The following is a 16,073-nucleotide window of genomic DNA, read 5'->3' as shown; positions in this document are numbered from 1 at the left end:
ACTTATGAGCCTTGGACTCACCAAGATGCTTGACAAGCTTCTCTAGATCCTCCCTAAAAAAAGAATCTTTTCTTGAAAGTGAAAATTCTCCACCTGAGATTTGGACCAAACATCCATTGCCCAATTGCAAAGCCATAATGAAAGTCTAGCTGCTACCGATATGACTATGCCTCTGACCAAAGTGCAAATCAAATCATACAAGACATCAGCTATAAAAGCAGTGCCTGCTTTTAGCCATTCAGCTTATTGCTCTGAGACACAATCCTCAATGCTGGCCACTGGAATCTGTTGCACCCAATGTAAATACGCCTAAGCCTTAACACTAGAACACAGCCACCCTGAGAGCTGGGGCTGAGACCTTGAATGCCCTCTTGAGATGTACCTCTATCTTCTTATCCTGGGCATCTTTGAAAGCTGCACTCACTTCTACAGAGATTGTCATTTTTGCGACCGTGGATATTAAGGTATCAACCTTAGGCAACTTTAATTGTACTAAGGCCTCCTCAGAAAGAGGATGCATTTTTCCATTGGCCCTGCTGACCTTCATCCCTTCAGTCATATCCCACTCTGCCGAGACCAGAGCTTTAGCAGTCTTGTGAAATAGAAAAGCCTTCCCAGGATCTCTAAGATCTTCTAAAATGGGATCATCCTGCTCCTAACTCAGTCTCATCTGACTTGTCTTTGATACACAACTCTGCTAGGGCTTGAGTAATCATGGTGGTCAACTCCTCTCTTGCAAATAGTTGGAACATCCTAAGATCATCTTCCTCCGATACAGGGATCTTTTTTTCCTCCAGAACATCCTTATCTGGCTCACTATCCTCTGGAACTTCCCCATGAATCTCCTCCTGGGGGCAATGAATCCACCTCAAGAACAATACACATATCCAGCTGCAGCCACATTTAGGGCAAGGAGAAACTGAAAGAGCCCTTAAAGGAGTCCTCAGTGCCCCAGCACCATTAGGAACAGAGCCTCTTTTAAATAAAAAAAACCCCTTATGCTTGAACACAACTTCAGGGGAAAAAGGTTGCTTTGGTTCTTGCCCCAACCACTCCTGAAAAGAAGAGCTTCCAGCCACTTTTTCTGTAGCCTGCTGAAGCTGCCCTCCACTGGGGCCAGAATCAGTGGGTCTGGGAAGGCCTCCCTGCCTTCTCTTTCACCATCAGGAACACCCAAAATGGATGCCACTGCTGCTCTAATTGGATCCCTTCCTGGAGACTCATGACCCACAGCAATCGACTGCTTCCTGGAACCAGTCTGTCCGTCCTTGCTAACCAAGAGAGTCTCCCAGGAATGACCCTCTCCGCCACCTGTGCAAGACCAGCACAACCCAGAGGCCTGAATCGTCCTGCGTTGGCCTCCATTCATGGGGCGCATTTTCCTGTGCTCTGCCACAGTGGCCATGCTGCCAGCACCACGCAAGTGAAGGAATGCAGAAAAAAAAATTAGCCCAGCACCGTGGAACGACTGCCACACTTCCCCCATGTCTGACAACTCGTTCTCTCTCTGTCGCAGTAGCTGCTCTCTTCCATCTGCTGGAGACTAAGAATACTGAGAGACTGCAGGTGGCACAGTTTTAAGTACCTTGGCATAAAGTAAAGCTTTTGTTTTCCGTCTCCATCTGTTGGAAGGGAGGAAAACCCATCAGTCTGGACTGGTCCGGTGGACAATAAAGGAAACGAATTTGCCAATAAAATGTTTTTTGTTGGAGTGTGCTGGTAACGCACTTGCTCTTGGGGAGGGTAATTTTCAAAGGCATTTCCTCAGGTAAAATTGCCTGTAGAAATGAGACCTGTTACAAAACTGCCCACCCAATATGCTGGTGAATTTTACCCATGGTGAGCAGAGGCATTCCCGGGCCAAGATTGGGAGGCGTTGGATCTTAAGTGCAAACTTTTACATTTTCAAAGGCATGTGCATAAATTTTCCTAAAAAAAAAAAAAAAGCTCAGTGAACAAATCAACAGGTGTAACTGTGTTCGATGAGTTTTGGTGGGATAATTTTCCAATGGGAAGCAAGTGCATGCTTTTCCTTTGAAAACTGGTGTACAATATGCACATAACTGCCTTTCAAATTTATGTGGGCTGTTACATAGTTACCCCTGTTTTCTTATTTGATTCTGTAATTGTTAGGTGATTACATTCGATTTTGATAAAATCTCAAAGATAATGAAATCTCCTCCTCCCCCACCCAAAACCCCCCCCCAAACAGTTCTGGATTAGGAATAGAATGACCCAATCAGACCATCTATGGCCAGTTGGATTATGGTAATGCTGCCAGCTGCCAAACCAAAAAGATAAAGTCACCACCTTAGGAATGAATTAGATACTAATTTAATCAGATCTCATGCATATGCAGCAAACTCCACTCCCCCCATATCCTGGCAATGCTTATACATTACAAATAGTACAGTGAAAGCCTAAAGGGCCACCATCGTATATCTGATGTTTATTATTGCTTCTGATTTGCATAATAGACAAACAGGAAGGCAACAGACAATTCATACACAAATACAGCTTAGTACCTGATGGAGCTGGCAGGTTAATTCCTCTGACGATTATAAGAAGCATTTCTGTGCTGCTAAGCTCTGAAAATATCCTTTGTAAGAAAAAAAACACACACAAGTTGAATACGTCAGCCCAAGGCAATCCAATCGACTTTTGGAGAGAGGATTCAAGAGACACATGAAAAATTCTCTAACCTGTCAATTTTTTTTTCTCTAGTGGCTGCCCTGGTCTATTACACTCCTCAAACCGGACTTACCCAACAGTACCGAATGTTTGAGGAGTGCATAGACAGGACACGTACACACTGACGAACTGGAAGGAGAAGTAAGGGCAATAAAAAAAAAAACCAACCAGTTGCTGAAAGAGTTTTAGTTCAGCAAGGTCTAAATTAAGATTAATGCAAGGGCTGCCCTCCCCCCTTGCCTAGTGTGCCGGGGAATACCCCCCATCTACCGCACTCCCTTCTTTTTCCCCGTCTCGGGGTGTGCATCCGCTGTCGCTCCTTCCTGCATTCTGCGACATGGGCTGGGTTAATCCCATGCATGCACAGCGTTGGGTAGATTTCCAGCGGCCGCGCAAGCACGGGAAGCAGAACTGGCCTTGCGTTGGCGCATAGCAATGACGTGTGCAGATGGAGTTTAAATCCCGAGGTGCCATATTTACAGCATTCCCACCCTCCCACCCAATTTAGTTTATTAATCATGATGAGGTACAATTCACTATGCAGTCCCAGAATATGTTCTGAGACAGTAAGCGACCAATACTGTGATCGTCTGTCATGTACTGGTTTGTATGTTACGTTGCAGCTGGGGGGTATAAAAGGGGGACGGGTGATGAGATGTTGAACTTGCTGCCAGGGTCAATCGCTGGACTACGTCCTGTTGAGGACGGTTGCGAGGTGGCCACTGGGCGCAGCAGAGCCCGGACTTGGGCCCTCCCTTGCTTGAACGCAGCGAGGGGGTGGCGGATCCACCATGGCTGTCTTCCCTGCGCGTAGCGGACGGCAGCTGTGGGGGCAGCGCGGTGATACCACATGAACGCAACGTTTGGGTACTGCAGGTAATATTCTATGTTTGCTGCGGCCTGTTACTCCCACAATTAATTGTGATGGCCTTTACTTGTGATTTGATTTGTTATTCTTTGTTGGGCTTGTGGAGGGAGGTGAGGCGGGGGAACATCCCGGCTGCCGATGTCAATAAATTATAAGCCTAGAAAAAAAGTATTGTGGCTGCCACGTTACTCCAATTTAATATGTAGGCATAAGATGTAGGCGAGATCTGTTTAGTCGACTAACTCAGTACCTCCAACTTTTGAAAACTCTGCTCCCTTCCTTCAGGAAATAAATCGGCGCTGAACAGCTGGTGCAGGAAGGACCGAGTTAGTCCAATAAAAAAGTCTCACCTACCACTTGCGTGTTGACCCTTGTTTTCTACGTATTGTGAATAAATAATTCTCTTCTGACAGGCCGTTATGAAAACTAGAAAATTCAATTCAAGGGAGCAAAGAGACAAGAGGCAAGGGACGCAGAAACCACCAGGACTACACAAGAAAATGAACAGAAGAAAACCTAAGGAATGAAGGCACACCACTTTACTGCAAGACTAGAGAGAGATAAAGGAGAGACAGAGCAGAGGCCGAAAAGACTGAAAACCCCGATCTCACTGTTCCCAGCGCATTTTTTTTTTGTCATTTATCTTGCTGGTTAAAATGAAATAGGAATTATTTAGGATAAACAAAAGCAGAAACTATCAGGGATGTGCCTTTTCGTTACGGTTAGTTTCGTTTCTTTGCAGCATGCACTACTGTGTCTTTTCACACTGGGTTTGCCTATAGGAGTGTGTACTTTGTAGATAACAGTGGAATTAATAAAAGCTGTTTTTAGTCTGACTTCTATAGTAGAACATAGGAGAAAAGCAGGGGAGAGATGGTGGAGATGGAGGAAGGAGAGTGGGCAGAGTCTTAGGGAAGGGACAGGGTGGGAGAAGCAGGAGACTGGAAAGAAGCGCGATATTTATATTTCCGACTGCACTTTTTGTTAAGACAGTCTTTCTGCTACCCGAGTGACTGGTTTATAGGATGAACATTTTCAATTTGTTTTATCTGTTTTGTTTGTAGCACGAGCTATTTCAAACTAGCACACATTAAAAACAAAATAGTGCATGCTAAAAAAAATATATTTTCTTGTCTCAGAATAGAATATTTAGGATTTCTATACCTCACAATTTTAAATGTTCTTTCTTCAAAGTGATATGGCGGTGGATCCAGTCCCTGGGCTTGTGTTAACTGCAAGATTTCCAAGCTCTTTTTACAGTCTTGAGCCAGTTTTTCAAACCTGTGAAATGCATTAGGAAAACAAAACAAAAAGTAAATATAAGAGAAAGGAAGGCCTATCCAGGACTTAGCTTACACACAAAGCATAAAATAAAAAAAAATAAAAAAAGAAGCTGAAACGCATACATGCTAATGGGGCATCAGGAAATAAAGAGAACGGGTAAATGCTGCAGTCAGCAATCCATCAGATGAGGCTCAGCTATCACTGGAGCTCCAGGAGTTTGAATTCAGCAACACAAAGCAAGACTTCTTAGCGTCTTTATCTGATTTCAGAGACTTGCCATAAATTAACACGAGGTCGATATTCAGAGAGCTGGTGAGTGTGTAAATTATCCAAGTTAAGTTACCCAGATAACTTTATTTAAATATTCAGCAGAACACAGTGCTTTATGCATGTCGCTGAAAATATCCAGAAAAAGTATACATTTATCCATATAACTTAGGACTACAGCATGACCAAAATTACCCGGATAAGTACCCCTGGCAGAATTTGTAATATGTGTAGCATTTTAAGAAAGCAAGAGTTATCAGACAAAACATGTCTGTTATCTTCAATGTGTTTCAAATTAAAACCATTAAAACTGTATAATCATTATTTTATGTATGTTTTATGCTGTACATCGCCTAGGTGTTTTAGACGAATAATACATTTAAATAAAAGATAAAAAGATAAATATTATGCATCACAGAATAGCACAATCATTAAACAAACCATAGCAATAAAGGAAGCAAAATGGTCCTGGTCAAAAGTTTGCACACCCTTAGTTCTTAATATCGTGTATTGCCCCCTTTTGTATCAATGACAGCTTGCAGTCTTGTGATGGTTGTGAACGAGGCCCTTTATTTTCTCATGTGGTAAAGCCGCCCATTCCTCTCGGCTAAAAACCTCCAGATCCAGTAAATTCTTTGATGGTCCTAGCATGAACTGCATGTTTGAGTTCTCCCCACAGTGGCTCAATGATGGGCAGGAGGCTGTGATGGCCACTCCAGAGCCTTCACTTTCTTCTGCTGCAGCCGCTGAAGGGTCGGACTTGTTCTTATGTTTCATATCATTGTCATGTTGGAAAGTCCAAGTGTGCCTCATGCACAGCTTCCTGAATGATGAATGCAAATTCTCCTCCAATATTTTCTGATAAGATGCTGCATTCATCCCGCTATCAATTCTGATTAAATTCCCTCTGCCACTGAGGCTCCCCCCCCTCCCCCCCCCAAATCAGCAGAGATCCAACTCCATGCATCACGGTAGGGATGGTGCGCCTCTCTTCATAGCATTTATGGTTGTGACCAAAAAGTTCAATTTTGCTCTCATCATTCCAAATGATTGTGTTACAGAAGTTTTTGGTCTGGACTGATCCGGGTACGTACAGGGAAATTATTTTGTTCCAGAAGTTTTGAGGCTTCTCTGGGTGCAGTCTGGCGTATTGTAAGCAGGCTATTTTGTGGCTTTGGTGCAACAATGGCTTTATTTTCTGGCAACCCTACCATGCAGCCCATTTTTGTTCAAGTATCTCCTTATTGTGCATGCTGAAACACCCAAACCACTTTTGTTTCAGAGATGCCTGTACTTCAGTAGAAGTTGCTTTTGGGTTTTTCTTTGCATCCTGACAAATTTTCTTGACAGTTGTCTCCGAAATCTTTCTAGGTCTACCTTGGTATTAACAGAACCCATAATTTTCTACTTCTAGGCATTTTCAAATCTTTGGATATATTTTATTTCCTTTTCCTGATTTATATAGTTGAAATACTTTGGCTCACAGATCCTTTGACAGTTCTTTTGCTTTCCCCATGCTTCAGTAACCACCAAAGTCGGTGCAGCCCTAGATGAAATGCACAAGGGTTTTAAAGAGCTAAGAAACTATTTATACAGACACTAATTACAACGAAACAAGGCACAGGTGTGGATCCCTACCCTTCACCTCAACTTGTGTCATCATGAGCGTACATTATCAGCCCAGACATTTAAGGGTATGTACATTTTTTGACAATACCATTTTATTATGTCTCTTATTGCTATGGCTTGTTTAATGATTGTGCTATTCTGTGATGCATAATAGTTTGAAACACATTAAGAATAACAGACGGGTTTTGCTGATAACTCATGTTTTCTTAAAATGCTATGCAATTCTGCCAGGGGTATGTAAACTTATGAGCACAACTGTATCTGGATAAACTTTATCCATGTAAAAAACACCCCAAAACTTAGCTGTATAAATCAATGGCAGGAAATTCAAACACCAAGGTTTGTTCAGCTAAAACCCGAACTTAACCAGACAACCTTTTGAACATTAACGTTTATATGTTCAATTTTCCATTAGTTTTCCACATTTATACTTTTCTTATATGGCTATCTAGCATTTTTCTGCTAGGATTAAGTTGTCAGTCAAGGGTTGCTCAGCGAGGCCTTTCAGGTGCTTTCCCTGACCAGCAATGCAGCAGGCTGTGATCCTGTGGGAGGCACTAGTAAAAGTGACCTTGGGGATGTTAAGGATGACATACTACTCTTCATCCAGATAACAAAGCTGCTAATCTGTAACCAGTGTTCTCTGTAGAGAGCAGGACATAATCAGCCACACAAGTGGGTGACGTCATCCGAAGGCACCAAGACAGAAAAGCTCTCACAGAGCTAAGAAAAACCAAGTTCTTTCTGAACGTGAGTTACTCATCCCGGCGTGCAGTGAATAAATGAATATTAAGTGTTGGGAGCTATCAGCTCTATCGGCACTTAATATTCAGCCCAGTGGGAGGAGGCAGGAGTCTCCTTCCCATCTTGTTGGATTTGGCGGACACTTTTGGTAGGTCTTCTTTTTAAGTAAAAGACTGGGGGAAAACTGGGGCGCCCCTAGCCCAGTACATTATTTTGGGTGTGTGTGTGTGGGGGGGGGGAGGGGGCATCAGGTTCTGGTCAGCCGCCTCTAATTTTTTTTTTTAATTCTGGAGGTTGGGGAGGGTGGTAAATCTGATTTATTTATGCTAGCTCACTACTACTTTTCTTTTGCAATATTCAAAAGCTCAGTGAGCAGCAAAGTTACTCGGGTAACTTTATCCAAGTATGTTGAGCAGCACTTCTACCCAGATAAATGCCACTGAATATCCAGGCAAAGTTCCTGCATAAAGTTATCCGGGTAACTTTGCCGCTCACCAGGCTTTTGAATATGGACCTCATGGTAGTTATCAGAGCCTCTCCATTGAATTACAGTCTGACAATTTACAGCAATAGGAATCTCATCTCCTTTACCGAAGAATATTTTTTCTTTTATTTTCTAATATTCGCTTCACAGCTCATGAACGGTAGTGATTAAATGCAGCAGAGACGGGGTAACAGAGTCATGTCCATGGCAAATACAGACCACTTCTAGTGGTGGAGTCCCACAGCAGCAGAATACTGATCTCAAAACACATTTGCCTTGGGCAGATAGGGGTTAAATGGATCAAACAGCATTTTAACTTGGCAGAGTTTGTGTAAATAAAGCGGTACAGTGACACATGCAGCTTAAAAGGGAATCTGCCAACGGGTCACATATTCCGCTCTGCAGGGTGAAGGCGGCCCAGCCACAGCAGATGGATTGGCGTATGTCTGCCTACTATTGACATACCTGGTTGTTTCTGCCACGTTTCCCAGATGGGTAAACTGCCTGGAGTACTGCATGCATTTCTATAAACAGATCACAGGGTATTACTGAATTTCAGTTAGAAAGTTTTTTTTAATACTATATGCACACCATTTTACCCAACCCTTGACCGTCAGTTGAATCGTTTGGTTTTTCAGTCTAGAAATCTGAGTAATTACGCAGACGACCAGTGATCACATGTACATCACGATGGGCGCCATCTAAGAATTTAAAAGGAAACATCCCTCCAGCTACCCCCAACTCTCCAAATGGGAAAGGTGACAGGCGTTTCAATACTGGCCCTAAGATAAGATACCGTCCTCTGAACAGAATGGTGACTTTAAAGGAAAGCTAAATTTCCCCTAGTACTATTCACACATTTCAGTATTTACTATTCAATTTAGTACTCATGAAAGGTGCTGAACTGAGATCACTGGACTTCAAAGTTTCCCACTTATTGACAGATCAGGATCGTCAGAGGCAGTAGCAATGCAAATGCTCCCACACTGCCTTGTCAATATGCATCAACCCTGTTCTGGATGGACCACTTTTAGAGGCAACAAAATCACTCAGGTTCCATGTTTATCTAATGCGTGGCCTTGCTGCGCAGGATGCCAATTCTCAGGAGTTTTGATGGTGAATATTTGTGTTTGGACATTTCACATAGGCCACCGAAAAGCTTTCTGATGGTAATGACTCAGTTGGTAGCAACCTGAGCTAGATATGAACTCGTGACCTATGCTCTGTTTTATGTTGTGCTTGAAGGTTGCCATGCATTAAGAGACCACAAAATGACACTATATGCCTACTGCTATCCACTGAACCAAGACTTTCTACCCTGTACTCATTCACCACAGAGCTGGAGCAGAAATGAGCTGGTGACTGAGGTGGAAAACTATTTTTTTTAAAATAAATCCTCCCTTGCCAATTGCTCTGTCCAACGATATAGTAAACCATAACTGGATATTCTTGTTGAGGATGCCATGGTGCCAATGGGTGTGTACTGTACCTCATACTGGTCTTTCAGCAGCTTACACAGCTGAGTGTACACCTCCTCAGTCTTTTCGGAAAGCTTTAAATCGTTATGATGTATGAAGATAAAATCGCTTTCGTCGTCTGTGGGTGGGGAGGGGAGCTGTGGAACAAAAATAATTATTTGAAGCAACGTGGCTCCAGCAGGGAAGGAAACGGCTGGAAGGCTGGAGTTTCCTCACTCTCAGAGATAATTAACAACTGGACTTGGGTGGCCCTGGGCCAACCACACAGTATATTGCTGGGTATGTGGAATTATATCACTCCATTTATTCTCTTAATGTGCACCAAAGCTGCTACAGTACAAGTTAACTGTGAGAATGATACTGGCTCCCATGTACATAAGAACATAAGGTATGCCATACTGGGTCAGACCAAGGGTCCCATCAAGCCCAGCATCCTGTCTCTAACAGTGGCCAACCCAAGTCACAAGCACCTGGCAAGTACCCAAACATTAAATAAATCACAAGCTACTATTGCTTATTAATTACCGTAATAGCAGTTTATGTATTTTTCCCTCTAGTAACTTATTCAAACCTTTTTTAAACCCAATTACACTAACTGCCATAACCACATCCTCTGGCAATGAATTCTAGAGCTTAACCATGCACTGAGTGAAAAAGAATTTTCTTCATTTGTTTTAAATGAGCTACTTGCTAACTTCATGGAGCACCCCCTGGTCCTTTTATTATCTGAGAGAGTAAATAACCGATTTACATTAACTTGTTCAAGTCCTTTCATGATTTTATAGACTTCTATCATATCCCTCCTCAGTCGTCTCTTCTCCAAACTGAACAGTCCTAACTTCTTTAGACTTGTAGGCTATTTCTACTCAATTCCTTTATCCTTAACTCAAACTATGTTTATCATATCATCTGAGATTACCAAAACCACCTCCGATGTCATGGGATGATATCAGGAGAACAAAGTGAAGTTGCTTACCTGTAACAGGTATTTTCCATGGACAGCAAAACAAACAGCCACACAAGATGGGTGACAACATCCGACAGTGCCAAGTTAGATTCTTTTTCTATCATAGCCCAGAAGTTTCCATTTTTGACAACTAAGCATGCACTTTTCTTCCCCACGCGCAAATCTTCTCAGTCTTTTCTCAAGGTTGGTAAACTTCCTGGGGAAAAGGGATGGATTGCATGGCTGTTTGCTTTGTTGTTCATGGAAAACTCATGCTACGGATAAGCAACTTCACTTTCTTGGTGGACAATCCCGGCAAGCGACCACACAAGATGGGGACTCCCTGAGGGCTGCCTCAAACGAAGTTTGACTTTTCATGCATTCTTGGCAACTCATATTGTATATTGCACGGTTTGTTTGGGTTATTTAAAAATGTTAAGAAATGCTTGTCCAAATGAACTGTCATTGCATGAGTCCTTATCTAAGCAGTAATGTTTTCTAAAAATATGCACAGTTGATCATATGGTAACCTTAAGGATATCCTGAACTGATGCAGAGATTTGATGTGCCATTGACGCAACTATTGTCCAACTTGATGTGCTCTTTTATTGTTCATGGGATTTCTAAGCCTATGGATGCATAGCAGTGTGAGATACATTGTGTAGTCTGTTTTTGGACCACTGAACCTCTTCCTTGTTGTGCCATAAGACATGAATAGCTGGGTTGTTTTTCTGATCATTTATGTCCTATCCAAGTAGAACAAGAGGGCTCTTCTGCAGTCCAGGGTAAATAATGCTTGCTCTGCGGCTATGGTATATGATTTAGGAAAGAATATTGGTAGTAGTTTGATTTAGGTGGAATTGATACAACTTTCAGAAGGATTTTTGGGCAAGTTTCGAGGAATAAATATGTTTTGGAATATTTGAATATAGGGAGTATAGTTTACTAATGCCTGCAATTCACTTACTCTTCTGGCTGATGAGACTGCTATCAGAAATAAATGCTTTTCATGTTAAGAACTTCATATCCGCCATAGCCACTTGTCATATGATAGTTTCACCAACTGCGATAATACATTGAGATGCCGGCTCAAGGTTGTACAGTCCATTTATGAATATAGATTCTATACTTGTTGGGAAATTGGATTTCCCTCAACCCTATTGTGATAAGTTGCTATTGCGCTCATATGTATTCTGATGGAATTTGTTTTTATCCAGAAACCATAAGGTGTAGTAAGTACCGGAATACTTTTGGAGATGAATAATTGAAAGGTTGTTCCCCTTTATTAGAGTACCAGTTAGTAAATCAGGTTTTCTGAATGTCAGTAGAATTTAATTTACTCTCTGTGATAGATGTAAGCACTTGATTATGTTGCATTCAACATCCATGCTATTAATGTGAGAGAATGGAGACTGGGATATAAGACCATCTCCTAGTATTGAGGCAACAGGTTCAGAGTTATTGGCAACCATATTGGTGCATACTCTGCTGGTCTGATCAATCAAGGAAACCAACTTTATCGAGGCCAGTAGGAGGCTATTAAGATCATAGTCTCAACCCTAAAATCAGGGCAAGCCTGCAGGGTTTGCACCACCTCCATCTGCTGGAGACTGAGAAATACTGAAAGGATGCAGGTGGCTCACCGGGTTAAGAGAGGGTGCCCTTCAAGTTTTTCTCTGTCTCCATCTGCTGGAAGGGAGGCATAACCCACAGTCTGGTCTGATCCGGGTACGTACAGGGAAAGGCCCTCTGAGCTTTTACTAGTCAGACACAGGCAACTATATGATACCCAGGAGGATCTATATGCAGCGTCTGGATTCTGACCTTTGAAATGTCCACAGACTTGCCGCTCTTTGCCAGTTCGATTTGAGGATCAACACTTTTGGCTATTTTTAAATACAGTTTTGCTTGTTCAAGGTCATTCTTCTGCTTGGCCTGGACAGCAGCCTTCATATATTGTTTCTTCCTGTGTTCCAGAAATTCAAGCTGCTCCCTTGCTGAAAAAGAAGGTAAAGAGGTGCACATGTAAAATCCCTCATCTTCTTTCAGCTTCGACATTTACATGGATTACTACATTTGATATGTGGAAAGAGAACAGCTGTCAAGTCGCACTCTTACACTTTTCATATCCTCCATTCTGTAACATGGACACCGCTTGGGAGCACAGAGAGAAAGGAGATCTCACTTGAAGACCAGGATATCTGCTTGAGTAACTGGTCCTCAGGACAGTCATTGTGAGCATATATACAATAATACAGTACATGGCAGCAGAAGATAATTACACTGGCCATCCAGTCTGCTCAGCTGCAAGGGATGTGCGTTTCAAAAGGAATTTTTTTGAGTAATTTTAATTTGTTTTAACCTGAATTATGTTTTAACTAGCCGTTAAGCCCGTAACAACGGGCTACATTAAAAAAAAATTTTCCGTCCATTTCCTTCCCACTCCCTCCCCCTCATTCTCCCTCCCACTCCCTCTCACCTTCCCCCCTCCCCTCAGTCACTCCCCCCTTCCTTCCTCTCACTCTCTCCTTCCTCCCCCCCTCCCCTCAGTCACGCCCCCCTCCCCTCACCTCACTCTCTCCTCCCTCCCCTCAGTCACTCCCCTCCCCTTTCAGCTCATCCACAACCCCTTCCCTTGGATGGCGCAGACGGAAGATCTCTGGGGGGGGGGGTGGGGGAGGGGAGGTGTCCCTCCCTCAAGCGCGCCGCCGCTACTGCTCATCGCTGCCACTCTTTGCCACCGCTGCTACTGCTCCTCCCAGCGCCATTTTTTTTTTCAGGCACGCTCCGCTCTGACCCACGTGCTCGCCCGCGCATGCACGGTAGAGCTGCTCTCTACTGCGTATTTGTGGCACGTCGGTCAGGGCTCCTTTATCTAGTAGATATTTGCCTGTTTTATTTGTTTCATGATTTGTTGATTGTTTAATTTCATATGTAATCCGCTTAGCATGGCTTTAAGCGATTTAGAAAAGCTTTTAATATATAACTAGTCAAAAGTACCCGGCATTGCTCAGGTCATCTGGTTCAGCAGGCAGCTGCAGTTCCTCAGCCACGCATGGAGCTTCTCACAGGCACCACTCTCCCTTGGGTCCTGCAGAACTCCAACACCGCTTCTCACTTTACGCCAATCCTCTCTGGCCTCGGTCTCCTCAGACACACTCTCTCTGCTTCTTCTAACTCACAACTCCTGTAGGGCTTTGTGGAAACCTCAATTCTTCTTTCGGTTTCCCATCCTTAACTACTTCTGGACCCCTTTAGCACTAGTGGGTGTAACACCTATTTCTTCTCTTTGGCTCAAGCTCCTCCACAGCCTCCCACCTGAGACTCCTTCCTCTGTGACCAGCAGCTAATCCTAGTGAACAACCTTTTTTATACCACTCTGACACCTTCCCCTATTGAATGAGTCTCACTGCCACTCATACACTTTCATACTCCACTTGATCCCTAAAGCTGTACAATTCCACATTTTAACATATAGGCTACATTCACTCTACGCGATTTCCAATATCCTTATGCCATCTAATGGCTAGAGTACACACTCCGACCAACCGACTGACACAAGATCTCTCTCTCTCTCTATATATATATATAGAGAGAGAGAAAGAGAGAGAGAGAGAGAGAGATCTTGTGTCAGTCGGTTGGTCGGAGTGTGTACTCTAGCCATTAGATGGCATAAGGATATTGGAAATCTCTCTCTCTCTATATATATATATATATATAGTCGGTTGGTCGGAGTGTGTACTCTAGCCATTAGATGGCATAAGGATATTGGAAATCTATATATATATATATATATAGATATATATATATATAGATATATATATATATAGATATATATATATATAGATATATATATATATATATAGAGAGAGAGAGAGAGAGAGAGAGAGAGAGAGAGAGAGAGAGAGAGAGAGAGAGAGATATAAATATAGAGATAGATATATAGAGAGAAAGAAAACTCTTCCATTTTGGGTAGATAAGTATTTAAATTCCCAGAGTCAACCCAACACTAGTTCCTCATCCCTCTGTCCTCTACCCAAATGCCCAACACTGTCCTCCTTATCAGTGCAACACATGGCCAGAATCTATTAATGTAACAGTCTCCACTTCAGCCTGTGTCACTATGATTATTATAAGGCCTATTCTAAATTCAATATTGTGGTCCCCTTTAATGTCTTATTGTCAAGATTCCCAATAACTCACTCATTCATCAAAACTAGCTTAGCAGCTGTCCAAAGTATCTGTCCTTTCCATGTTCTCTGAAGTTTGATTTTTTAACCAGTCACTCCATGCAGGTTACCCCTGGACCTTCTTAGAAGGAATACCATGGATCAGTCCAGACCTCATCCCTTCCAGCAGATGGAGACAGAGAAAGTTTCACTGGCATATAACCTGGAGTGTCACCTGAGGTTGCTTAGTACCCAAGCTAAGATTATTCCCACAACAGTCCTAATAAACATGCAAATTATTTAGATCCAAATGAGCAAAGGGAAAGAGGATAAATCCCACCTTGAAAGAAAACTATTTACTTCGTAACTCCCAACGAGGAGAACAAACCTGAAATCTGTAGTAGCTCTGCAGCCTATATACAACAGACTCATGACAGAAGAATGAGCAGACTCTCCCCACCACACAGGGCGAGAATCTGGACTGATCCGTGGTATTCCAGGAAAGAAAATTAGCAGGTAAGAACCAACTTTCCTTTCCTGTTCATACCTGGATCAGTCCAGACTCCTGGGATGTACCCAAGCTTCCCTAAATAGGGTGGGACTGCGAGAGTCCTGCTTGAAGAAAACTCTCACCAAAGCCTATGGCCTCTAGGGCCTGGACATCCAACCAATGTCTGGCAAAAGTGTGCAGTGACTTCTAAGTAGCTGTCCAACAAATTTCCTGCGACGATATCAACTGACACTTGGCCCAAGAAGTCACCTGAGATCGAACTGAATGAGCCCTTAATCCAACCATCACCACTGGGACAAAACCCCTCCACATTTAACAATGAAGCATGAGATTTGAGATTTTTATATTCTGCTTTTCGGCACTTCAAAGCGGATTACGTTCAGGTACTCTAGGTATTTCCCTATCCCCAGAGGGCTTTGAAGCCTTCTGCCCCTTCTTCGGGCAATTCCACAACACAAAAAGATGGTCAGATACCCTAAAGTCATTAGTATCCTTGAGGTAGCGTAACAAAGCCTGTTTCACATCCAAGCATCGCAGATCTTTAGCATGTGGAGCCGATGCATCCAAATCTGGGAAAGCCAGTAACTCCACAGTCCGGTTCACATGAAACGCATATACAAACTTCGGGAGAAAGGAAGGCACCGTTCTCAAAGAAATCCCAAAATCCTCAGGAAAGGCTCCTTACACAACAGTGCCTGTAGCTCCAAAATCCTGTGGGCTGAAAAAATGGCCACCAGAAACACCACTTTTAATGTGAGATCCTTCACTGTTGCCTTTCTCAGAGGTTCAAAAGGATCCCCACACATCCCTCTGAGGACTAAATTTAGGTTCCATGAAGGACATATTTCCGCATTGGAGGATGTAGATACTTCACCCCATGGAGGAAGAGAACCACATCCAGGTGAGCAGGAAACACCACTCCACACACCTTGCCTCGATGACAGCCTAAGGCCGCAAATTGCACCTTAAGAGAGCTAAATTGCCAAACCTTTCTTCAAATCC

At 43.0% G+C, this 16,073-nt stretch overlaps 1 protein-coding gene across 2 annotated transcripts in view; it reads right to left on the bottom strand.

Annotated features, from left to right (window-relative positions):
* The window catches only part of CC2D1B (coiled-coil and C2 domain containing 1B), a 117,240-nt gene that overhangs the window by 28,421 nt on the left and 72,746 nt on the right, over window positions 1-16,073 (bottom strand). For both annotated transcript variants that reach the window (XM_029617541.1, XM_029617543.1), the window contains 5 exons: window positions 12,216-12,388; window positions 9,457-9,582; window positions 8,433-8,491; window positions 4,724-4,840; window positions 2,526-2,599 (listed from right to left, as the gene is read on the bottom strand). In XM_029617541.1, the coding sequence (XP_029473401.1) occupies window positions 2,526-2,599; window positions 4,724-4,840; window positions 8,433-8,491; window positions 9,457-9,582; window positions 12,216-12,388 (549 nt within the window). The remainder of the gene's footprint in view (window positions 1-2,525; window positions 2,600-4,723; window positions 4,841-8,432; window positions 8,492-9,456; window positions 9,583-12,215; window positions 12,389-16,073) is intronic.

Source organism: Rhinatrema bivittatum, chromosome 10 (assembly GCF_901001135.1).
Source record: "Rhinatrema bivittatum chromosome 10, aRhiBiv1.1, whole genome shotgun sequence".
In the NCBI taxonomy this organism is placed as follows: domain Eukaryota; kingdom Metazoa; phylum Chordata; class Amphibia; order Gymnophiona; family Rhinatrematidae; genus Rhinatrema; species Rhinatrema bivittatum.
The sequence above is the reverse complement of the archived record's forward strand: the minus strand, read 5'-3'. Positions and strand labels throughout refer to the sequence as shown.